General features: G+C 33.1%; 1 protein-coding gene and 1 long non-coding RNA gene across 3 annotated transcripts in view; one reads left to right on the plus strand and one right to left on the minus strand.

Annotated features, from left to right (window-relative positions):
* Nucleotides 1-262: 262 nt before the first annotated feature.
* The window catches only part of LOC139498523 (exocyst complex component 3-like), a 68,029-nt gene continuing 40,937 nt past the window's right edge, over nt 263-27,354 (minus strand). The window contains exons 23-24 of one of the 2 annotated variants that reach the window (XM_071286945.1): nt 3,322-3,414; nt 263-741 (exon numbers count right to left, since the gene is read on the minus strand). In XM_071286945.1, the coding sequence (XP_071143046.1) occupies nt 661-741; nt 3,322-3,414 (174 nt within the window). In that variant the 3' untranslated portion in view covers nt 263-660. The remainder of the gene's footprint in view (nt 742-3,321; nt 3,415-27,354) is intronic. The other variant, XM_071286944.1, reaches the window with a different exon arrangement.
* Nucleotides 6,376-26,378, plus strand: LOC139497086 (uncharacterized). Its single transcript, XR_011657676.1, has 3 exons — nt 6,376-6,552; nt 23,611-23,729; nt 25,724-26,378. It is a non-coding gene; the product is annotated as an uncharacterized lncRNA (long non-coding RNA).

The raw sequence follows: 27,354 nt of genomic DNA on the forward strand, positions 1-27,354 counted from the left end.
TAAAAGTTTTCGGACGACGACAACGACGCCAACGTGATAGCAATATACGACCAAAAAATTAAAATTTTTGCGGTCGTATAAAAATGTGTAACCATCAAAGAAGGAGTTTTGCACTGATTATGTCTAAATATTATAAGAAAAAACCCCATTGAAGTATGTTTTTGAATATGGAAAGCCTCCAAAATTACTCAAATCTAAAATAAAAGAGTGATGCACAACTTCATGTCCTGAAGAAGAATCTGTCATAAAATTCTTTGACACATTTTGTAGTTTAGATATTTATTATAAATACATATTCAATAATATTGCACTTCATAAAATAACAAACATATGAAACAATTATAAACATTGAAAAGCAAATGATGGCAAACTCATACAATAAATGTAAATAATAAAGAAAGCACTATGAATCAAATTCTTTGATATATTGTCAATTTGAACATTCATTACATTTTTCTATATCTTGAATTGGCCGTTTCAGAATCTAAAGCATCATGGGTAATTTCATTGTTCGTACCCTGAAATGAAGATAATGTCAACTCATTGGTTAAATTTCCATTGTTTATGACATTTTTAACCAATCAGGATGTTTAGATGTACACTTTTGAAAATATTACCCAGAATGCATTAATTCTGAAACAGCAAACTGCTTTTTTCTAGTTATGACATGGCAAGTTCAGAGAAAATGCCTTTGGGTTTTGGTCGTAGTGGGTCGTCTTCTCCAACAATATCCTGAACCATCTACAAAAGAAAAGAAATTAAAGGAATTTGATGTGACTGTCATCCAAGTGAGAGGTTTAGCTAGCTATAAAACCAGGTTTTGTCCACCATTTTCTACATAGGTAAATGCCTGTAATAAGTCAGGAATATGACAGTTATCCATTTAATTGATGTGTTTGAGCTTTTGATTTTGCCATTTGATTAGGGACTTTTCATTTTGAATTTTCCTCCGAGTTCAGTTTTTTTGTGATTTAACTTTTTACATCAAGAGATGATGATGATGGAAAACATTGAAGAAATCTCTCAAGCAAGACTACTGTATTAAATCAATTACTAAGATATAGTGACACTTCTTTCAGACCAATCAGAACCTGCTATTCTGCTGTGTTCAACCATAGTACTAAAACATGAAAATACAACACAGGTCTGACCTTGCTGAAAATAAAAGATCCATTCAGCAGTTCTGAACTGCTTGCATTGACAATATTAGAAGCAGCAATACTTCACATCTTATCAACATATAACATTCTATAATTTAAACTTTTAGACTTCAATCAATTAACCAGATGCTCCACAGGGCGCAGCTTAATACGACAGCAGAGGTTGAACCCTGAACGGCTGGGGCAAGTATGGACACAACATTCAAGCTGGATTCAGCTCTAAATTTGGATTGTGATTAAATAGTTGACACAGCATAGGTTTTGGACACAGAATGAATGTTGTCTAATGAACTTAAAATACTTTTTTTGCCTTTGAGCAATTCACTATGCTGTTGAATATTAATCCTCTCAAAAAAATGTTTGAAGAAATTTTCTTTTTATTCATGAAATCTGAAATGAGAAAAATTTAACCCCCTCCATTTTTTTTCACATCCCCCTTTCCCTTTTTCCAAAACTGATCTCAATTCAAATTTCTAATGGAGTTTGCAACAATAACTACTCATTTAAATACATCATAAAATATTAAAATGTAACAAAAGGTGCTTGTTATCACTGAATGGTAAAGATTGTTTTAATTTATCAGTTGGTAGTAAAAGTAAATATACATTGTATATAACAATGATTTAAGTTGATTCAACTACTATTCTGGACAAAGAACGATAACTCCAATCAATTGAAAATTTTTTGCTATTGCACAATATTGTGCAATTAGATATTTCTTGCTATTGCGCAATACTGTGCAATTGAAAATATTTGCTATTGCACAATACTGTGCAATTGAAAATTTCTTGCTATTGCGCAATTCTGTGCAATTGAAAATTTCTTGCTATTGCTGAATACTGTGCAATTGAAAATTTCTTGCTATTGCACAATACTTAATATAATAATTTTGGATCCTGATTTGAACCAACTTGAAAACTGGGCCCATAATCAAAAATCTAAGTACATGTTTAGATTCAGCATATCAAAAAAGCCCAAGAATTCAATTTTTGTTAATATCAAACTTAGATCAATTTTGGACCCTTTGGACTTTAATATAGACCAATTTGAAAACGGGACTAAAAATTAAGAATCTACATGCACAGTAAGATTTGGCATATCAAAGAACCCCAATTATTCAATTTTTGATGAAATCAAACAAAGTTTAATTTTGGACCCCGATTTGGACCAACTTGAAAACTGGGCCAATAATAAAAAATCTAAGTACATTTTTAGATTCAGCATATCAAAGAACCCCAAGGATTCAATTTTTGTTAAAATCAAACTAAGTTTAATTTTGGACCCTTTGGACCTTAATGTAGACCAATTGGAAAACGGGACCAAAAATTAAAAATCTACATACACAGTTAGATTCGGCATATCAAAAAAACCCCAATTATTCAATTTTTGATGAAATCAAACAAAGTTCAATGTTGGACCCTTTGGGCCCCTTATTCCTAAACTGTTGGGACCAAAACTCCCAAAATCAAACCCAACCTTTCATTAGTGATCATAAACCTTGTGTTTAAATTTCATAGATTTCTATTTACTTATACTAAAGTTATGGTGCGAAAACCAAGAATAATGCTTACTTGGGCCCCTTTTTGGCCCCTAATTCCTAAACTGTTCAGACCTCAACTCCCAAAATCAATCCAAACCTTCCTTTTGTGGTCATAAACCTTGTGTTTAAATTTCATAGATTTCTATTTACTTAAACTAAAGTTATAGTGCGAAAACCAAGAAAATGCTTATTTGGGCCCTTTTTGGCCCCTAATTCCTAAAATGTTGGGACCAAAAATCCCAAAATCAATTCTAACCTTCCTTTTGTGGTCATAAACCTTGTGTTAAAATTTCATAGATTTCTATTCACTTTAACTACAGTTAGAGTGCGAAAACTAAAAGTATTCGGACAACGACGACGCCAACGTGATACCAATATACGACCAAAATTTTTTTAATTTTTGCGGTCGTATAAATATGGCTGTTTAGAGAATGATTAATCATTTGCTCCTGTTTAATAATATCAAGTAAAGATTTACCAACAATAGCTGAATTTACATCGTACTGTCTGTAACAGTCTGTTTATTAAATTGGTATATTATATCCAATGAACATGATGAAAGGACAAAAAATTATGATTAAAAAAAGGGATTAATTTTCAAAGGGTTAAAATTATCCATACCTGTCTAGCATCAGCTCTATTCATGTCTCCTCTCAATACCAACAAACTGATCAGGTGTTCTACACGTATGTCAGGGTACTTCTTTACTACTCCCTATATACAGAGATATAAATTGTTATACATACTTATATGCCTTTATCACAATAGAAGTGTACATAACAATTTCTTATACTTACTGTCTGATTAACCTCAGTAATGCAATTCTTGATAGCAATATAAACTATTTTACTATGAAATAAAAATTTCATAATTTCATTCCTATCAACGCTTATGTCAAATGAATTCATTGTTCTTTAGATTCACATGCTCTTTAAAATTGTTAAAATTATGAAATATAAAAACAATCATTTAAAGATTTAATACAAATTATAAAATTAGTGAAACTCAAGTTATCATCTGGGAACAAATTGCCCCTCAAACAAATGTATTATTACTAACAGTAACCATGAACTTTGATATAGTGAACCCAAAACTAATAGGCTACTTTCATACCCCTTTATCTTCCATTTGTATTAGTTTTAATCCAATCAAGCAAAGAATACTCGAGTAATTATCAGAAAACCATTTGTTTACAACACACAGATTAGTGGAGGGACAGACTGGCATATGGACAAAGCAATGACCAAATTCTTCCAGATGAAAACAAACATCTAATATGCTATATATGGTTAACCTAACTTAATGAAACTGAGCAACAGACCTCACCATGAACTCAAAATTGACCAAAATATCAATTCCCACGAGAAAATTAAAGGACAAAACCATAAACAAAAGAAAAAAGTGATATACAGTAAAAACAAGAGTGCACACGCTGAAATGTCTCGCCTTCTATACTAATCATTGATATTATGTTGATAGTCCTAAGTATAAAGCTAAGCTTTATTACAACTGTCACATAAACTTAACATTAACCAAGATAACTAAACAAAGACCAATGAACCTTGAAAAAGAGGTCCAGGTCAGATGAACCATGCCAGGCAGACAGGTACAGCTAACAATGCTTCTATACAACATATATAATTGACACATTACTTATAGTTTAAGAAAAATAGACCAAAACACAAAAACTTAACACTGTGCAATGAACCGTGAAAATAAGGTCACGGTTAAATAAAACCTGCTCGACTGACATAAAGATCATAAAATATTTCCATACACCAAATATAGTTGACCTATGGCATATAGCATTAGATAAAAAGACCAAAACTCAAAAACTTAACTTTGACCACTGAACCATGAAAATGAGGTCAAGGTCACATGACATCTGCCCGCTAGACATGTACACTTAACAATCATTCCATACAACAAATATAGTAGACCTATTGCATATGGTATGAGAAAAACAGACCAAAACACGAAAATTTAACTATAACCACTGAACCATGAAAATGAGGTCAAGGTCAGATGACACCTGCCAGTTGGACATGTACACCTTACAGTCCTTCCATACACCGAATATACTAGCCCTATTGCTTATAGTATCTGAGATATGGACTTGACCACCAAAACTTAACCTTGTTCACTGATCCATGAAATGAGGTCGAGGTCAAGTGAAAACTGTCTGACAGACACGAGGACCTTGCAAGGTACGCACATATCAAATATAGTTATCCTATTACTTATAATAAGAGAGAATTCAACATTACAAAAAATTTGAACTTTTTTTTCAAGTGGTCACTGAACCATGAAAATGAGGTCAAGGACATTTGACAGGTGACTGACGGAAACTTCGTAACATGAAGCATCTATATACAAAGTATGAAGCATCCAGGTCTTCCACCTTCTAAAATATAAAGCTTTTAAGAAGTGAGCTAACGCCGCCGCCGTAGCCGCCGGATCACTATCCCTATGTCGAGCTTTCTGCAACAAAAGTTGCAGGCTCGACAAAAACCAACAACCATTCAGTTGCAGGCTCTTGACTAAGGAGAATCTCATACAGAATGTGGTGGAGTTAAGTGTTAGTGTGCATCCAACACTTCATCCATTTTTAAAAAGAATTTGATGTTGATTGCATATTTGATAGCTGATAGCTTCTGTGTTTTAGAGATCAAATACTTGAGACTTTCAGTCTACACTACCAACAATTTGACTAGCGTTTACATGTACATTAAATGCCGCTATAAAAACAGTACTTTTAGGAAACATTACTAAACAGTACATTAAATGCCGCTATATAAACAGTACTATTAGGAAACATCACTAAACAGTACATCAAATGCCGCTATATAAACAGTACTTTTAGGAAACATCACTATTCAGTACATAAATTTTTATATCATTTTCAGTAATGTTGAGAAAAAGTTGTTTACAGTACTGAAAATTTCAGTCATTTATCAGTACTGAAAATTTCAGCCATTTTTCAGTACTGAAAATTTCAGCCATTTTTCAGTACTGAAAATTTCAGCCATTTTTCAGTACTGAAAATTTCAGTCATTTTTCAGTACTGAAAATTTCAGTCATTTTTCAGTACTGAAAATTTCAGTCATTTTTCAGTACTAAAATTTTTTGTCATCTTTAAGTACTTCTACACATACAATATAAGGTCAATGTCAGAAAAATATAAAATGTTTTTACACTGCAACTAGTTGTGTTTATTTTATATAAAATATTGTAACAAAGCTCTATTGTGTACGATGTCAATTTCATCATGGCACACTTTCTCCACAATCAGGGGTCCATGAAGGGATGAAAATAAGTCTTTCGTTTGTGTTACGATTTGAATAGCTATCAATTTATTAATTTATGTTGCAGTATAAAAGCAATATTAGGTCAATGACAGAAAAATATAAACTTTTTTTGTGCTTTGCGCAAAACTGGGGAAGGGCTCGGTAGAACCTCGTCCTTCCCCAGTTTCTTAGCCTCATACAAAAAATATGTATGAGACTGCGAAACTGGGATAGGGCAAGATTTAAATGCGCCCTTCCTTTCCCCAGTTTTATTCAGAATACTAAAAAGTTTATATCTTTATGACATTGACCTAATATTGTTTTTTTCTTACTGCAACCTAAATTCAAATTGATTTTTAAATCGTAACAGTTATATATTATTAGCATGAATATCAAACTGTGTGTATCCCTTAATGAACCCCTGATTGCGGAGAAAGTATTGCATGATGAAATTGACATTGCATAAAATATAGAAATCAACGACAACGGAAGCCCACAATGAACGGTGTTTTAATCTTTTGCTGACGACAACTTCCAAATCTACATAGGACCAGGATTTTTTAAGGTAAAAAGTTACGAAATATATCAATGTAGTTCACATTTCATTTGGTTAGTTTGGTGATCACGAAATCAAATAACGTGTTCAAACTTGGGGCATTTTAGTTAGTTGCAGAACATGTCCGTCCTGGGACAACTCTGACCGTCTAAAAAAGACAGCTTATTTTGTCTTTGTCTGAGTTGTCATTATAGATGGTCCTAGCAGCTAGGACCATCTATAATGACAACTCAGACAAAGACAAAAGGAACATGTTTACTAAGTTTCAAGTTGATTGGACTTCAACTTCATTAAAAACTATCTCGATCACAAACGTTTATCTGAAGTGGGACAGACAGATGGAGGAGTGCACGCACAGACCAGAAAACATAATGCGGCTGCCCATAATCGAGGCATAAAAAATTGTAAAGTAACAACTTTAGAAAATTATGTATCAAGTATATTGCAGCAAAATAGGCTAGAAAGGGCTAAAGAGAAAAACAGTATCAGAGAATACACTGGTTGACAGAAAATTAGACTTTGAAATAAATAAATAAATAAAAGATTTAAGGAAAAATAACGAGTCTGATGAGAAATATCTAAATTGATACTTCTTTTTTATTCCAATTTTGAGTATATATAAAATTATAACGTAAGCATAAAATTTGCCTCAATGTAATTACTGCCCTGTAATAAAAGTGAGGTATGTGTATCTGACACAATATAGCTCAAGTTAAATGAAACCTTTTTTCAGACATTTCAAGTATATTTTAAATAATATTAATAATTTTATCATATGAACTTTTCGGAAGTGTTTCACGACTTTTTTTGGGGAAAAAATGAATTTTATGAAGAATCTGTTGCCATCTAATACTTTCGAATAGACCTGCAGAGTTTATTTTCAATGCATTGTAAGTCAGGTTATGTATTTTGAAACTACCACAGAACAAACCATTTATTTTTGTGATTATCAAGCCCCCCCCCCCCGGAATATTAAACAGTTGCCTCCTTAGAAGGACACTATATGGACAACAAGCTGGATAAATAATAAAACACACGGACAATAACAGTAAGGGTACGACCTTTTGTTATTCTAAGGATGGGAATGGGGCAGCACGATTTTTTGCGGATTTTTTAAATTATTTTTAAAGTCTTAACTTGTCGCTAAGCAAGCCTATTGATTCCAGCTCTTACCAGGCCACCATATTTACATTCAAAGACCTCCTGGCACCTCCCCCTTTTAACTCCAAAAATTAATTGATTTTCTACTTATTAAACACGAGTTTAAATTGATTGATTGTTAGTTGTTTGCTTTTAATGTCAAGCGACTAATATTTCATATATAGTTAAGGCAGGACGCGAAATTTAAAGTCATGTACGAAAAATGTATACAATATCATAACAAGTAAGGAGATGTGGTATGACTGCCAATTTGGCAACTATCAACTGGAGATCAATGAAGTAGTATTATCAATTGTAACCAACCGTGCGGCCTTTGACAAAAAATGACAAATACCCATACTGTATATCAGTTATAAAAGGCCACGACAAAAAAAATGTGAAACAATTAAGACGAAATAAACTAACGGCCTAAGGGACGACATCAAAAGTTCAATGAAGTATAACTAGAGGCTCTTAAGAGCCTGTGTTGCGCACCTTGGTTTATGAGTGTATTAAACAAAGGAAAACGATGGGTTCATGACAAAATTGTTTTTTGGTGATTGTGATCTGTTCGTAGATCATACTTTACTCATCATTCTTGCTACTTACAATTTTCTCTATCTGTAAGGAACTTGGCCCTTTAGTTACAGAGGAACACATTTTGTAAAAACTTACCCAAATTTACAAAATTAATGAAAATTGTTAAAAATTGACTATAAAGGGCAATAACTCCTAAAGGGGTCAATTGACCATTTCGGTCATGTTGAATTATATGTAGATCTTAATTTGCTGAACATTAATGCTATTTGCAGTTTATCTCTATATATAATAGCATTCAAGGAAATAACCAAAAACGGCTAAATTTCTTTAAAAATTACCAATTGGGGGACAGCAACCAACCAACCAGTTGTACAATTCATATGAAATTTTTTTAAGCAGATATATAAAAATATACTTTAATAATGAGTTTGGCTCAGTTTGGTTGAATTTGGTCCAGTAGTTTCAGAGGAGAAGATTTTTGTAAAAAAAATTACGAAAAATTGGTAAAAAAATGACTATTAAGTGCAATAACTCCTTAAGGGATCAACTTACCATTTCAATCATGTTGATTTTTTTGTAGATCTTACTTTGGTGAACATAATGGCTGTTTACAGTTGATCTCTATCTATAATAATTTTCAAGATAATAACAGAAAACGGACAAAATTTCCTTAAAATTACCAATTCAGGGACAGTAACCCAACAACCCATTGTCCGATTCATCTGAAAATTTCAGGGCAGATAGATCTTGACCTAGTTAACAATTTTACCCCTTGTCAGATTTGTTCAATGCTTTGGTTTCAGAGTGATAAGCAAAAATATACATTTAACCCCTATGTTCTATTTTTAGCCATGGAGGCCATCTTGGTTAGTTTGGTTAGTTTGGCGGGTCACCGGACACACTTTTTAAACTAGATACCCCAATGATGGTTGTGGCTAAGTTTGGTAAAATTTGGCCCAGTAGTTTCAGAGGAGAAAATTTGTTTATAAGTTAACGACGACGGACGCTCAAAATTCGGATTTGTGGACATATTTTTCCTGTCGACAGGAATACATAACTTTTTTGTATTAAAAGATAAACAGATAAACATTATCTGTGTTATGTTAAATTATTTGTAAATTCTGTTTTATATATAAAATGTTCTTTAAATGTGTGCAATTTGTTGGTTTTTTTTCTTCAAATAATCCATATTTTTTTAACGAAAGTTTACTTTTGAACACTATTTTTATTTGTTTTTTTAAACTGAAAAAAGTTTTAAATGTCTGAATATCTATATTATTTCTTTTTATTAAACATAATTTGGCTAATTTATAAACTCTGCACTTTCCCTCTTTTTTGCCAAATTGAGTCCTGTTACCAGGAAATGGTAAACATATGGGGCTAAGAGAAGTAATATTTTTTTGTTAAGCTCTTGTGACTCTATTCAACTAATAAAGTTTAATTCTGCGGTCACACTAGGCAACGATCGCACTACGATCTGTGAAAAAATGCAAATGTTGACGATCGTAGCGCGATCTTGAAGATCACAGTGAGGTCGTATCACGGTCGTGGCGAGGTCTTCAAGTTCGTGATGAGCGTATACAACTTTGAACATGTTCAAAGCAATCGTGGTGGAATCAGGTATTAGTGAGTTCGCACTAAGGTCGTGGTAAGATCGCAAAGGTCGCTGTATCATTATAGCGAGATCGTAGTGAAAGCGTGATTCTATTCGAAGGGACCATCACCATAGTGTGGAAACGGAACTGTACGGTTTTCTTATAATTTGGTCATTCGGGAGACTGTCAAAAGGGGCCCCGACATTTGCAAAATAACAAGTTGCTTGAAGAAAATTGGATGAACTCTTATGTTACTATATATAGCTATGTAACGTTTCTGCTTCAGGTTTTGGTAGCTTAAATATTCTCATAAAGAACCAATAAAATAATAAGAAAGCTATGTGCATCCAAACATTTTCCTTAGAATGATGGAGCTCCATGATGTGTGAAACGATCAAATTTGCCACACAACAGGGATCAAAAATGTATAAAAAAAACGACGAAAAATGTCTAAAAAAACATCGAAAAATCAATGTTTGCTACCTGAATTTCCATATGTACCTTTTCTGATATATAGTCGTACCTGTCTGAAAGTTTTGAAGTCATTGTTCCAGTAGAAATCCAAATATATTCATTTTCTCCATGTCGGATATTTTTATTGACTGTACAATCGCTTGCAAGTTTACTGTACAATCACTCTGAGCCTTCCTGAACAATATCAATGAGAAGAACATAAACCGTGTACTATCTCTTCTGCCACATTCATGATTAGTTTATGTTTTCCATGATACTTCTGTCATATAAATATTTATTAAAACTACTGTAATCCAATGCTGCAACACATGTCTGGAATGATTTTCTCTCCTTTTTCTGTTACAATTTAATATCAGTTATTTATTTTGTATTGTTATCAATTTTTTATACCTAAATTACACACTCAAAAGTTGAGTCTGACTGAGCGGATCCGGCATGAGGGGAGAGGGAGTGTTGGTGATTGAAACCCAATTCAAGTTTTTCGATTTTATTTTTATTTTGTGGAATTTAACGGTGTTCCGTGGTTTGGATCCCGCACCTGATCTGATATCGTCATTGATAGTATTGAATGATGATCCGATCATTCAACTGATTTTTTTTATAGTTTGGTCTTGTGTTGTGATAGGGTTTTTTTTTTTAGAAATTGAGCGCACACAGACATTTTTAACCCCGCCAAATTCTGTATGTACCTGTTTGAAGTCAAAAGCCCGTAGTTCAGTGTTTGTCGTTTTTTCGTGTATGTCATATATGTTTTTCGTAAATTGTTTTATTATGAATTAGGCCGTCAGTTTGTGTATTAATTCTTATTTTTCATGTCGGAACCTGTTATTGCCGACTATAATTGCTTAAATCCATTTATTTTTTTAACTTTGAAAATCCTATCACATCTCCTTCTTTTTATATTGAAGAAATAAATAATTATGGTTTGATAAAATGTTGTTCTCACTAAAAAAAAACTTTTTCGTTAATTTGTCGGATTCTATAGTTGGGAATATTGAAAAGTTCCCGATATAAAAAAAATCATGTTGTTTTCTCTGTCTTTCAGATAACAAGGCCTCTCCAATCCTTGATAACATTTAATTTTACTTGAGCTTTTTCTTCCAGTAGTTATAGCTTGTAGTAAACAGAAATCTCATTGGAAATTATACCACATCTTCTTATTTTAATATCGTGTTTATTGACATATAATACGTGTCTTTTCTTGGATCCGTGGTTAGCTACCATCATTTCACATTCGAATTCCTTTATCAAGTTGCAATATCCCGATCCTATAATGAAAAATTCTTTTTTTTTATTGTTCAAATATGTATTTTTTTATTTTTAAATTGCTGGTCAAAAACATATTAAGTAAAATTCGAAATATGCTAATTACCCTTGCAGAGCATCTAGTCACCTTTTTTTTATATATAAATATTTATTTTGTACGAGGATAATTTCATTTTTATTTTAGATTAGATTCTTAACATATTTTGTACTGTCCTTTTCTTTTTGTCTTGTATACTTATTCAGTGGTTGTTTGTTTATGTGTTCAATTTGTTTTTCGTTCATTTTTTGTACATGAGTTAGCCGTTAGTTTTCTCGTTTTACATTGTTATTTCGGGGCCTTTAAAGTTTTATAGCTGACTATGCGGTATGGACTTTGCTCATAGTTGACGGCCGTGCGATGACCTATTGTTGGTAATTTCTGTCATTTTGGTCTCTTGTGGAGAGTTGTCTATTTGGCAATCATACCACATCTTCTTTTTTATATCTATTGTATACATTTTGTTTTTGTCTCTGATATAGTCACCTTAAAAGGGTTCCTTGATAGGATCTTAATTGTTAAAATGACTGGTTTTGTGCTTATTTTCATTTCAAATATCATTATGTGAATATAATAGGACAGACAAGGAATATGGAACGCCATAGCTGTGTCACAGTGGAAAAATGGACAAAAATTTATTTTGATACTTTTTGGACATTTTGTTAAAGATTTTGTAAAACCAGTGATTTTGTTATATTTGCAATATTTCACTATGGATTTTGATATTTTTATTGTGCAAGATTTAGGTCAAGTTTAGAAGATTAAGCTAATATAATTTCATGTTTTAATTTGGTTTTTTTTAAATGGCGACATTTTACTTCAAAATGATCTATTATTCCTGAGACTACTATAACACGTGTTATAGTAGTCTCAGATTATTCGTATTTGACAAGCCAAGGCTTTAATCCCATAAATAAGTCTGTATGTTCTATAATTGTTAATTATTATCTACATGTATGTGTTAATTTTTCTGTTATCCCTTATTTGAATTTTCTCACTCATTTAGAGAAATATTTGTCAAGTACAAGTAGTTTTGGTTTGTTATATAAACTATGTTGTTATTTTGATGTGGCAAAATGGATTTAGTATTACACTGAGCAGTCCCAACTCTACTTCCATGCTGAACTTATTAAATTATACATTGCGCTAACCAGAGTCGTCTTTTGTTACAAGAGCTAGTCCCAGAGTCAGAGTCCGTACTGTTTATTGTGTGTGTGTGGTTCCAGACCAACACATTTCCCAGTCACAGATACACCCAGAATCTATTTGTGATAGCTGTCTTTCGTTGTTCATATTTAGTATATGCTGTGAAAGTTTAATTATTTTCAGCGTTTTTTCTCGATTATGAGTGCCCTTTTTATTATGTTCACATGGTTCAGTAGTATAACAATTATGTTGAGCAATAACATCATAATGATCAGTAGAATAATCATTATATTGTGCAGATCTGGTATTATATTCAGCACTTTAATCAATATACTTTTGTCTTTATATTCAGTACTTTTGAAAATATCTTCTGTCAACATATTATTATATTATGTAGATTTCTCATTATGTTGATTACAGAAACCGAAATATTCAGTGGTCAAACACACTTTTTATACGCCCGCCGTCTTTAGACGGGACGTATTATGGTATACCGTTGTCCGTCCGTCTGTCCGTCCGTCGTCCACTATCGGACAATAACTCAAAAACGCTTTCACCAATTTCCATGAAACTTAAGTGAATTGTTTATATCTATTGACGTAAACTCCCTTTCGTTTTTTTTAATTTCAAATTTTAAGTTTTGGATTTATGGGGCTTTATTTATAAAAAAAGGGGATCCGTTGTCCACACTTCGGACAATAACTCAAAAACGCTTTCACCAATGTCCATGAAACTTTGGTGAATTGTTTATATCTATTGATGTAAGCAAGCCCCCTCTTCAATTTTTATAAATTTCAGATTTTAAGTTTTGGATTTATGGGGCTTTATTCATAAAAAAGGGGGATTTTTAACACTTCGGACAATAACTCAAAAAGGCTTTCACCAATGTCCATGAGACTTTGGTGAATTGTTTATATATATTGATGTAAGCTCCCTTTCAATTTTTATAAATTTAAGATTTTACATTTCCGTGTTATGAATTTTTATTCTTAAAAATGGGGGGATTTTCCAACTTTTGGACAATAACTAACACTTTTAAAAACAAGTTAAAAGAGCAACGGGCGTATCATGCCCTAAAGCGCAGCACTTTATTATCAGTACTGTTATCATTATGTTAAGTGAAATAAATATTATGTTCTGTAGACTGATCATTATGTTCAGTAAAATAAATATTATGTTCAGTTCAAACAACTTTATGATCAGTGGTCAAAATGTTTTATATGTTTGGTTCAAAAAATATTATACTAGGTGGTTAATCAATTACTTTCAGTGCTTTTTTTCATTATGTGGTGGTGGTAGACTTCCGAAAATAACCGAAAACATGTATATTTTTTTCGGGTTTATTTTCATACTGGCAACATGTCGTCTGCTATACAACGTGCTCTTGTAGAACTTAATCTACAAATCTTTCAAATTAAAATTTTTAAAGATGATAGGATAGAAGATGACTCTTTTCAGCACCTTACTGATCAATACTTGATCAGACTAGGTGTTGAAACTATTGGTGATAGAATAAAGATTGAGGGAAGCAATGAGGATGACTGTGACTATGACACAAACATTAGCAACTATAGGCCATCATAAATAATGCCCCCAATAATTAGAAAAAGCCCCCGCATAGTCAGCTATAAAAGAGGGGGAATGATACCAGAGGGAGTGTCCCCGAAATTCTGTGTGGTAGACAGTGTTATTAATTAATTATTAGCGCCCTTGGTAAAACTTCAAATTTCATAATTAATGTATTTCATTGTTAAATAATGTACATGAAGCATATAAGTATATATTTGTTAATTGCATAGCTTTTGCTATTTGAATTCGTTGGTTAAAGATATTTATTTATATTGTAAAGTTTAATATTTGCATCGTCGCAAAGTCTTTGGTTACCCTCTTTGTATATGTTCCGGACCATATGAGTATTTGGACCATACGCGTATGGTCATGACATGACCATATGCGTATACTCATATGGTCCGACCATACGCGTATGGTCCGACCGTACGCGTATGGTCGGACCATATGAGTATAATACTCGTTTGGTTATTAACGCGCCGGACCATATGAGTATTTGGACCATATAGGTATATTTATTTTTCCAAATTACATTATAAACGTTTCAATAATACAAGAACTTTATCTAAAAAAAACAGTGATGGTTTAAAACATGACAATTTTTTAATTTTATAATAAAAAAAACTACGTAAAAATTTAATATTGATGCCATAGTTAGTTTTCATCGCTAGTTACATTAGTGCATGTAGGCTTGGATGACATTCACTTCCACACGGTATCATAGCTTTTTTGCATTTGCAAGTTTTGTGCACGATCTTTTTCATTTACACATTTTGTTTGCGAGTGAAAAACAAGCCTTTTTTGCAGCTGCGTACAGTGATACCGAGGTCTTTGGCAATTCTGATGTCTACAGTGTTTTTAAGAAGCTCTAGATCTCAAATATCGTAAAATGGTTGACTGCAATACACCATCTTCACAACACAACTTAAATAAACTAATAGTATGCTACTTTCCAGTGACTTCTTATGTAACAGTTCATTAAGAAATTTTTGGAATTTAATTTTTTAGTCGACATATTGCCATTTACTCGTAATAACAAATCGGTTATGACCATCGGTAATGACCATCGGTATAAAATGTGTTTACTTTAAATTTGACAATTAAGTAAAATTAACAATGTGAAACTTCTTATTTTTATTTAGCTTATCTTTTTATTATAATATAACGATAAAATTACCTATATGATAGCGTCTTTTGAATGAACGGTCATACCATATGAAGAGTTTAGAAGTATTACAAGTAAACTGTAACAGAGTGTTAATTACCCCGACCATACGCATATGGTCGGACCATATGAGTATATACCCATATGGTCATGACCATACGCGTATGGTCCAAATACTCATATGGTCCGGAACATATACATTCAGTGAGAAAGTTATATATTTTATAGATCATACAGACACCAAAATAGGAAATTGATAATTCTTGTCTATCCTTTTATTGATGCGTTTTGTTATTTGATTTAGCCACGTGATTATGGATGTTCCGAATTGAATTTTCTCTTATACCCCAGTCCCACTAAGCCACGATCGCACTACGATCTGTGGAAAAAATGCAAATTTTGATGATCGTGTAGGTCGCAGTAAGGTCGTACCACGGTTGTGGTGAGATCTTCAAGATCGTGAAGAGCGTGGCCATCTTTAAACATGTTCAAAACAATCGTGGTGCGGTCGTGGCGAAATTAGGTCGTGGTAGAAGCGTAGTGGAAGCGCATTAAGATCGTATAAGATCGCAAAGGTCGCTGTACAATCGTTGCGAGAGCGTAGCGAAAGCGTGTTTCTATTCGGAGAGATTGCACTACGATCTCACAGCGACGTTATCACGACCTTAAGTTCAGTATTTTTGTGATTTTACTCCCTACTCTGTTACCGGCCACAAAAGAGCTCATCAACCAGAGAATTAAGTTAATAAACACAAAGCTGTAATAAATTCCAGTAATTTTAAGTTTTGGAAGCTCTTTGGTATTGTATTAGGTACTTTAAATGAAAAGAAAAGTTACAAGTAACATGTCAAATTGATATTAGTTTAAACGAGTAAACACTAGGGACTATATTCGTGAACAACGAAGCGAAGAAGAACAGACAATTGTGGTCTCGGTCGTATATTGGTATGACGTTGCCGTCGTCGTCGTCGTCGTCGTCGTCGTCGTCCGAAAACATTTGGTGTTTTCGCACTTTAACTTAAGTATAAGTAAATAGAAACATGTGAAATTTAAACAAAAGGTTTATGACCATAAAAGCAAGGTTGGTCCCAACAGTTTAGGAATTAGGGACAAAAAGGGCCCAAAATAGCATTTTACTTGGTTTTCGCACAAGAACTTTCAGTAAACAGAATTCTATTAAAGGAGTAGGTACGGTAAGACTCCTTTTTGGCCCCAAAATATAGCAGTTTTACAAAATTGTGATAATGTAATCGTTAAGCCATTTTTTTGAAAGTAGAATGATTCTGGTACATAAATATGGGCTGTGTTTGACAATACAATGCACATATATCGGGTACTAGCATCATAAAGTCACGCTAAATTACTGAAATCTTCACAATTTCAGCATTTTAGACAAATTTTAGACGGTTTCTGTCTAAAATCATCTTCGCTAGCCAAGGGTTACGAGAGAGCGGGAGTGGTTCGTAACCCTTGGCTAGCGAAGATGGTCTAAAATGAAAGTGGCCGCATTCGTGTTCATCCATAATATTGAAATGTAAGTTGTATTTGATGATAATACATACTATATATAAAGGTTGAGGATGAACACGGATGCGGCCACTTTCATTTTTGACCAAAACCATCTGAAAAGTGACGATTTTTGGCGAATTTGATAGATTTTTCATGTTTAAGCTTGAATCAGAGCGTTTTTAATGACTTAATCAGTTGAAATCTTTCACAAAAACTAATTGAATCAATTGAAATAGACACTTAAGTGTTTAAAAAGTGTCTAAAATATTTCGTCAGATGAACTTGAAAAAATCGGCCCTTACCGGACCTACGTCTTTTAACATAAGGTTTATGACCACAAAAAGAAGGTTGGGATTAATTTTGAGAGTTTTTGTCCCAACGGTTTAGGAATTAGGGGCCAAAAACGGTCCAAAACAAACATTTTTCTTAGTTTTTGCACAATATCTTTAGTATAAGAAAATAGAAATCTATGAAATTTTCACACAAGGTTTATGACGACAAAAGGAAGGTTGGGATTGATTTTGGGAGTTTTTGTTTTCGTATAAAGCTGCGCCCTGCGGAGCATCTGGTTCTTTTAGTGGCACAAAAGCGTGGAATTCATTATCCAGTGAAATAAAAAAAATATACTATAGGTGTTTTTTATACGACCTCAAACATTTTTTTGGATTGTATAATGGTATGATGTCGTTGTCGTCTGCGTCGTCCGAAGCCCAATTGGTTTCCGGACAGTTTCTTTAGTTTAACAAAATAGATCTTAATGAATTTTTTTTCTAAAGGGTCAATACCACAAAAGGAAGGTTGGGATCGATTTTGGGGATGGTTGTCCAACCGTTTTGGAATAAGAAGCCAAAAACAAGGATTTTTCTAGTAAGAATAATAACTTGTGTATAAGTATTTCATTTGCTCTAAAATTGTACCACAATGTTTAAACCCACAAGTAGAAGGTTTGGATTCGTTTACGGGGTTATGGGTCAAAAGTTTAGGAATAAAGGGCCAAAAAGGGACCAAAAGCCAGCATTTTTCTAGTTTCAAGACAATAAATTGTGTGTAATTGTATTGACTTCTCTAAAATTGTACCACAATGTTCCACATAACAAAGGGGAGGCTAGGATTAAGTTTTGGAATAATTGTCCAAAATATGTAGGAATTAGTGGGGCCAAAAAAGGGCAAAAAAGAAACATGTTTCTAGTTTCCAAACAAAAATTGTTTAGGTGAATGAATCTCTCTGAAATCGTAATACAAGGTTCCATACTACAAGGGAAATGATGGGATTGAGTTGAAGGGTTATTGCTTAAAAAGGGGGTTTCAATAAGTTTTTTTTAGAGGGGGTTAAATTTTTTAAGGGATTCCTTTTTTTCAAAAAATTTCGAAATTCGAATTTTGAAAAGTTTCAAGAAGAAGCCTTCAATTGCACAGTATTGTATAGTAGATTTGTTAGATCTCTGGCCACATTTATTTTGTGACAAAAACCTTAATTATGACAAAAATTCGATCACAATCCAAATTCAGACAGTATGAAGCTTCAATATTGTGACCAAATTTTCTCCAACCGTTCAGGGTTGCACCACTGCGGTCGTATACAGATGTGCCCTGCGGAGCACCTGGTTGTTGTTGTAATTATAGTTTGTTTATTTAGATCTATTGTTTACATTTGTATATAAGTAAATTATTCATTTATGTAGTTGATATTTTATGTAGAGCGCCTTATTGAAATTTGGTTTAATCCTAATGAGTTTTATTATATTATTATTATAACTCGGGGTGAGGGTCCAGCCTCCCTTTTTGGGAAAAAAATCCGGCTTCCTTTTAAAGGGAATCACCGAAACTTGACTGGAGCGAGGCCCCTCTTAGGCAGTCAGCGGGGCCCCACTCATGAAAATTACTGAATCCGCCACTGGATGTTGCCATCAAAACTGTGTCACTTAAAATAATTTGTCTCCGGGTATATTGTTATGCAATCTGTAACTTTACTACAATGGTTCTTTTATGGTTGCCATGGTAATGGTTGTTTTGTTTTAAGGGGACAATAATTTGATGGGTTTTTTTTTGGGGGGGGGGGGGAGTTGACGAATAGATCTAATCATTTTGATCTGTTGCTACGCAAGTTTATATTTTACTACAGCAAAGCTTCATTTTTAGGCAGTTAAGCTGCCTTATGCGAGCACACTGGATTTGTGTGCTACCCAATAAATGCTGAAATACGTGCCATTGTTATAATTTAGCTGGCTACTATATTATTTGTAACTTATTGGACAGTTTTTTTTATACTTTTCATTCTGAATTACAAAAAATATGACCAGAAAAACCTTAAATGATCGTCGATTTTCCCAAAAGTTTTGAAGTTGCACATAGGAAGTAGAGCACATTTTGAGGTGTGCCTTGATTGGCAGAAACTCGTTTACAGATTACAGATTACAGATTAGGAATCCTTATGTAGTTTATTATCCTCTGAGATTTTGGCTAAGATGTCAAAGAACAAATGTATGAAATATCTAATCGCCGAAAACCTCTAAAGACAAGTAGTTAAGATTTCCCAAATTGCAAAAGTCGTAGGAATATTGTTTGTCGACAATACGTAGTCAACTACGTATATAAGTTCAACTGTTGGCGGCAATTTTGAATTTAAAAGAAGACGAAATTTTCGTATCTTTCCAATTTGGACGCAGGGTTTTAAATTAGCGGTGGTCCAAGGTCTGTGACCTTCCACTTTTGCAGTCGGACTTTCTACTGTGTTACTAGCTACGCACGACATGCCCGACGGACCTTGAAATAATATAAAAAAATAACTTTGCAAACATTTTTACCAAAGTTTCCTAATAAACGATCTCAAACTTATATTCATCATTACTATTCATGACAGCCATGTTCAATTTGTTCTACCGCTAGCTTTAGACATAAAATCGCCGATAAATAATGTGTAAATCCGAGTAAAATCGTATCTCACTATCTGTCAAAAACAACATTGAAACCAAAATGGCTGCCACGAGATTACAATATCGGATCCGATTCCGGAAGCGGATGAGGGTAATCCCGGATTTGGCTACTAAAAAAATCCAGACAGGTTACAAAATACATCTATGCATCTATGCATGTTAAAGGGGCACTAGCTGTCAAATTCATTGTAACCGATTTGACTCAAATTCTCATATTTGGTTTATAACAATGTAAAACATTTATCCAAACTATCAAAAGTCTAAAATAAACAGTTTACAGAGCATGGGGTAGATAATATATAGGTTCGTTTCGTGTGTATTTTAGTCCAGACGCCATCTAATTAACTATCGATTTGACCTCAGATGACCATATAAGCGATGTAAACAAAAATAAAGATACGAATAGATTAAACCAACACGTGCAATTGCATTTTTATAGGTCTGTTTGATTTTATTTTATAGATTAAAAATAGATGTTTCTCATTGTTTTTAACCATACAAGAATGATTTGATGTGCATCGAATTAGTAATCAAATGATTTACCGTAGTTTCACTTTCATTGTTGACATTCTTTTTCTTTAAATAACCAGTACACGTACAATGCATGCGTTGTCAATCTCTAGCTAGGGGTTAACTTGAAGTTCACATGAATACCGGTTAGAATGATGATGACGTTTTCACTTGCAAGTGAATCAGTCAAAAATTATGTTTAATCGCTTATTTCAACAAAATTAAAGGAAATTGATTGCTAAAAGCAAATTATTATTTCATTATTCCAATTTGATTAATGATTGATCTAAAAAAAATCATACTTAATTTTTTTATATATATCGTAGCTAGTGCCCCTTTAATAAATATAAACACTAGAATTAAAAACCAAAAGACTTAAATGAAAAAGAAAGAAAAAGCAGAAAATATTTTGTACACCAATTTTAATGTGAAAATCCAATACATTGTGACAGCTGGGAACAGTTTATCTAACAATATATATGTTCCTGGTAACAGTATAATTTTTTTTCATCAGTGATAAATGTTGGTAATGCATGTTAAATGTTTTTCAAGTTGAACATATTACTACAATTTCAAGGGGTATTTTTTCCTACTCAATTTTGATAGGTCAGTTAAAATAGCTGGAAGTTTCTTATATAAAAAAAAGATGTGGTATGATTGCCAATGAGACAACTATCCACAAGAGAGAAAAATGACCAAAACTTGGTAAAGGACAAGATCCCCACCCCTAAACCATATATATATATTCATGTATGGGACAATATAACAAATCATATGAAATATAGGTGGAGTTCGTGGGGCCACTCTGTTTGAGAATATATAATGGTCGAGATCCACAATCTTAAACAATATATATATTTATGTATGGGACAATATTACAAATCAAATGAATTATAAGGGGGTCCCTATGGTCACTGCACCCCCTCCTGTTTGAGAACTTGGAAACATTCGAGATCATCACCCCTTTACCATATATACTCATGTATAAGACTATATAACAAATCAAATGAAATATAGGGGAAGTCCCTGTTGTCACCCTACCCCTCATGTTGAAGAACTTTGAAACAGTTGGGATCCCCAACTCTAAATTAAATGAAATATAGGGGGAGTCCCTGCAGTCACCTGATTGAGAAATTGGAAAGAGTCGAGATCCCAACCTTTAAATTAAACCATATATATTCATGTATGAGCACTAATCAAATGAAATATAGGGAGGGTCCTTAAGGTCACCCTACCCACTCCTGTTTCATTCATATCTTTATTTCCTTTACCCCCACCCTCAACCATATATATTCATGTATTGGACAATTTAACAAATCGAATGAAATATAGGGGAAGTCACTGGGGTCCCCCACCCCTCCTGTTGGAAAACTTGATAACGGCCGAGATCCCCACCCATAAACCATATAATTATATTCATATATGGGACAATATAAAAAATCAAATGAAAAATAGGGGTAGTCCCTAGGGTCACCCCACACCCTCTTGTGTGTGTTTTTAAAACTTGCAAAAGATTGAGATACCAACGCCTAAACCATATTCATTCCTGTTTGTCATTTCAGAAAAGATTGAATGACATACAAGGTCAATCTCATATGTGACACATATGCATATCACTTTGCTAGACCCTAACACCTGTCATTTTATTCCAAACTTAGACATCGTTGATTTGGAGTGAAGGTGGGAGTCGTTTACATTTACTATGGACAGGTCAGTCAGACCTCACCATTGATCCCTGTAGTAGTAAACATTTGTCTGATTTGTGTCTCATAACTTTTGTACTGTACAACACAAACTCAGTTTGCTTTCCAGGGAAGCAAGTCCATTCATACTTTTACAAGCTCGTACTAAAGTCATCTTGAACTACTAACAGTCAACTAATACGAACAATTACGATCAACTAGAAGAACTGCAATCATTGCAAATTTGTACCACTGCTGACTCATGAAAGACTCATGACCACGAATGGTCATGTGCGTTGCTATTGAAAACCTTAATAAAATATGAATTATTTGCCTTAATAATTAATTCATTAAATGAACATAAATGTACAATTATATATGAATGTTTAATGTTTGTTCTTTTAAATCTTTAAAAAATGTTGAAGCAACATTGCCACAGTTTTCGTAATTATGTTTGCCTTGGTTTTTGGTTAACTGCCTACAGTGCTTACAGCGCTTTGATTACTTTTTTATACGCCCGTCAAAATTTTGACGGGTCGTATTATGTTATACAAATGTCCGGTGTCCGTCCGTCTGTCCGTCTGTCCGGCGTAAACATGTCGCGCCGTAACTTGAGAACAACTTATCCAAATTTCACGAAACTTATTGTAGTTGTTTCTTATGATAGTCAAATGATCTGTATACTTTTCGGTCAAAATAAGATTAAAACTTTTTGAGTTGCGGCACTTTGTAACTAATACAGGGGGGTGTTTTTTTCACATGTCGCACTGTATATCAAAAACAATTTTTGATTATTGCTTAAAACTTTACACACTTCTTAGTTATATTAATTTTAAGATCTGTATACTTTTTGGTGATGATTCAAAATTTCATTTTTGAGTTATTTAGTATTTTGTAAAAAAAGGGGAGGGGATTTTTACATATCGCGACGTATCTCCAAAACGATTTATGATTATTGCTTAAAACTTTACACACTTTTTTTGTTATATTAATCTTAAGATCTGTATACTTTTTGGTGATGATTTAAAATATTGTTTTTCAGTTATTTAGTATTTTGTAAAAAAGGGGGAGGGTATTTTTACATGTCACGCCGTATCTCAAAATCAATTTATGATTAGTGCTTAAAACTTTACACACTTCTTTGTTATATTGATCTCAAGATCTGTATACTTTTTGGTGATGATTTAAAATTTCATTTTTCAGTTATTTAGTATTTTGTAAAAAAGGGGGAGGGTATTTTTACATGCATGTCACCCGTATCTCAAAATCAATTTATGATTATTGCTTAAACTTTACATACTTCTTTGTAACATTAATCTTAAGATCTGTATACTTTTTGGTTTTAATTCAAAATTTTATTTTATATTATTTCATATTTGTTTTAGCCCACTTTGCTATATTCATAAATTTTTATCCGTTATCATTGTCCGTTAACTTATCTAGAATTGTAAAAACTGGTTTCCTCTGCATACTAATGAGCTTAATTATTTTACCAAACTAGGGAACAAGAAATCTTCATAGGGATACATAGATTGAACATTTTCTAAATGAATCCACAGAACTCTGTGTCTCACCTGCAGTTGCTGCTGTTAGTGTAAAAGTGTGATGTTGACTATAAAAGTGAGTATATTTATCAGTAAAATACAGAATTAAAAAAATTATGTATGTGCATGCATCATACTCCATCCATGAACTATGGATAATAAAAACAATGTTATAGCAATGACTAAAAAATATTCATAGATCTAATTTTAAGGGTTAACTTATTATAGCTCTTCATCTTTTATATACGCTTTGGATTTTAAATATTTTGGCCACGAGCATCACTGAAGAGACAAGTGTTGTCGAAATGCGCATCTGGTGCAGAAAAATTGGTACCGTTAATGTTATTATTAAATTTTTGTCGAGCCTGCAACCTTTGTTGCAGAAAGCTCGACATAGGGATAGTGATCCGGCGGCGGCGGCTACGGCGGCGGCGTTAGCTAACTTCTTAAAAGCTTTATATTTTAGAAGGTAGAAGACCTGGATGCTTCACAAATTGTATATAGATGCCTCATGTTACGAACTTTTGGTCAGTAACATGTCCAATGTCCTTGACCTCATTTTCATGGTTCTATAGCCAGACTATTTGCTGGGTATCAAAATGAAGGTTCAAGTCGGTATAAAGTTTAACAATTTAATAAACGATCCAACAAGAATATAAACGATGTTACAATATTGAGTCCGGTGTTGACGGTTTAAGAACCTATCCAAAAACTGAATATAAATTATTTTTAAGAAGTATATAAAACAGAATAATTAAGAAATACATGTAACAACGGATTAGGCAATTATTGTCCATTGTTCAGATAATCTGCTAAAACTGTCTTTGACACGTAGATACGAAGTCCATTATCGGATTAGTAGAAACATACATTTTAAACCAAAGATAATTGTGTGGGAATATTTAAGCTAAAAATGACAATTGAAAGATATAGTAATTAAAGTCAGAAAGATGATAGTCCAAATAATTAGCATGCTTTTCGTCCGGTCATAGTTCAGTGACCACTTGAAAAAAAAGTTAATATTTTTTGTAATGTTAAATTCTCTCTTATTAAAACTAATTGGATAACTATATTTGGTATGTGCATACCTTGCAAGTCCTTCATGCCCGTCAGACAGTTTTCACCTGACCTCGACCTCATTTCATGGATCAGTGAACAAGGTTAAGTTTTGGTGGTCAAGTCCATATCTCAGATACTATAATCAATAGGGCTAGTATATTCGGTGTATGGAAGGACTGCACGGTGTACATGTCCAACTGGCCGATGTCATCTGACCTTGACCTCATTTTCATGGTTCAGTGGTTATAGTTAGATTTTTGTGTTTTGGTCTGTTTTTCTCATAATTTATGCAATAGATCTTCTATATTTGTTGTATGGAATGATTGTAAGGTGTACATGTCTAGCGATCAGATGTCATCTGACCTTGACCTCATTTTCATGGTTCAGTGGTCAAAGTTAAGTTTTTGAGTTTTGGCCTTTTTATCTAATACTATATGCCATAGGTCAACTATATTTAGTGTATGGAAATATTTTATGATCTATATGTCAGTCGTGCAGGTTTAATTTGACCTTGAAATCATTTTCATGGTTCATTGCTCAGTGTTAAGTTTTTGTGTTTTGGTCTGTTTTTCTTAAACTATAAGTTATAGGTCAACTATATTTGTTGTATGGAAGCATAGCTGTACATGTCTGCCTGGCATGGTTCATCTGACCTTGACCTCATTTTCATGGTTCATTGGTCTTTTTTTAGTTATCTTGGTTAATGTTAAGTTTATGTGACAGTCTTTAATAAAGCTTTATACTTAGGACTATCAACATAATATCAATGATAAGTAAAGAAGGCGAGATATTTCAGCGTGTGCACTCTTGTTTATCTTGTTCTAGTTTATCATGGAGACTGCAATGATAAATTATAAATCACAAAAAATCCTTAATCTCACCATTGCACGTGTCAGAAATGCTAAATATATGGACTCATCTTAAAATTCCTTAATAATAACCCTGATTGGTAAGGTTACCGTAGTATTTGATGATTATTTAAGAAAATTGTACCCTGAATTTTATTTTTAGATTTCAGCAACAGAATGAAGAATTCCAAGAGTCTAATACGGTTTATTAAACAGGATTTTATCATTGAATCAACATCCTACAAAAATATAACATACAAATAAGTAATTATGTGCAGGGAAGAACATTTAAACAAAACTGTAAGAGACATACAGTGGTGGTGTATTTTTAAAGAGACCGAAAGAACCTATAATAACTTGCCATGAGTGTATATTTTCTAAACCAGAAGCTCGTTCATAATAATATACAATTTAAATTAAAATTATTGTATGAACATTACAGATAAAGTCCCAAAAGAGAAAATTTAGTTTTAAATGAAACATTTAAGTACAAAACATTGAAATAGGCCTTTCCATGTTGTGTGACATGTAGAAATTTTATGCTTTCACCATTCATGTAGCTCCATATAGAGGAATGGGTCCCTGTCCCCCTCCCCCCCAAAAAAACGCATTCGTATCCGACAGCAATCAATCGATAAAAAACACCAAACAAAAATCAAAAGGGAAACATACCATCGACACTTGATACATGTAGCATGCTCTGCATTGTGAATGAAAACTAAATCAACAAAGATTTTTTTTATGTTTTTTTGGACATGAGACAAGCAATGAGAAGGTCCCTACCTTGGTACAGGCGTTTGAATAAATTATTTTTAGAATATTAAGTTGATAAATGGATTAGAAAAAAATCTTTCGTTCGGTCTTTTGCAAGTAAGACCCTTTTTCCTGAGTAATTTGTTTCAAAGTTGACCAACAAATACAACTAAAATCCAGGATGCGAGTCATCGATGTACATGACTTAGCTTGTCTTCTTGCTTTATTGTCATGCCTGTGACATGCGAAAGATACAGATAACAATCCTACGGCGTTAGCTATTTGTATTGAGCTTGATATTTTATATGGTAATTGACTTTAACTGGAGGCTTCATACCTTGTGGCTTATACATGTATAACGAAAGTCTGTATTATGTCTGTTGGCCTTGACCTCATTTTCATTGTCAAGCAACTGCTTGAAAACAAATTTCTATTTTTATTATGTTATTTTCCCACTTACCTATTAATGAACTACCGAATTGGACTATTTAACGGATTTGTAATAACATGAGCAACAGGATGCGTGCTACATTTATATGTGGAACAGGATCAGCATACCCTTCAGGAGCACCCGAGATCAAACCCATGGTGGGATTCGTGTTGCTTAGTCATTAGTTTTCTATGTGTCTTGTGAACTATTATTTGTCTAATTTGCACAGGTCATTAGTCAATGTTAAATTTAGTTTTTTTGTCTATTTCTTTTAGCAATACTAGTATATAAAACTAGATAAAGTGTATGAAATGATTTTATGATTTAAATGTCTTGTCTAGCAGGGGTCATCTGACGAGTCACCTTGACTTTATTTTTTCATAGTTCATTGGTCAATATGTAATTTTCATTGTTTTGGCTGTTTCTTGTATGAGATAAGCAATAGAAAAACTATATTACGCGTGTATAATGATTGTCAGCTATACATGTCTTTCTGACTTACATTGGTTTATCTCACATTGACTTCATTTTCATGGATCTTTGACAATGTGTGATGTATGTGACACCTGTACTAAAACTCTAACCTTGGTCTATCAGCATAAAATAATTCG

Source organism: Mytilus edulis, chromosome 12 (assembly GCF_963676685.1).
Source record: "Mytilus edulis chromosome 12, xbMytEdul2.2, whole genome shotgun sequence".
NCBI lineage: Eukaryota > Metazoa > Mollusca > Bivalvia > Mytilida > Mytilidae > Mytilus > Mytilus edulis.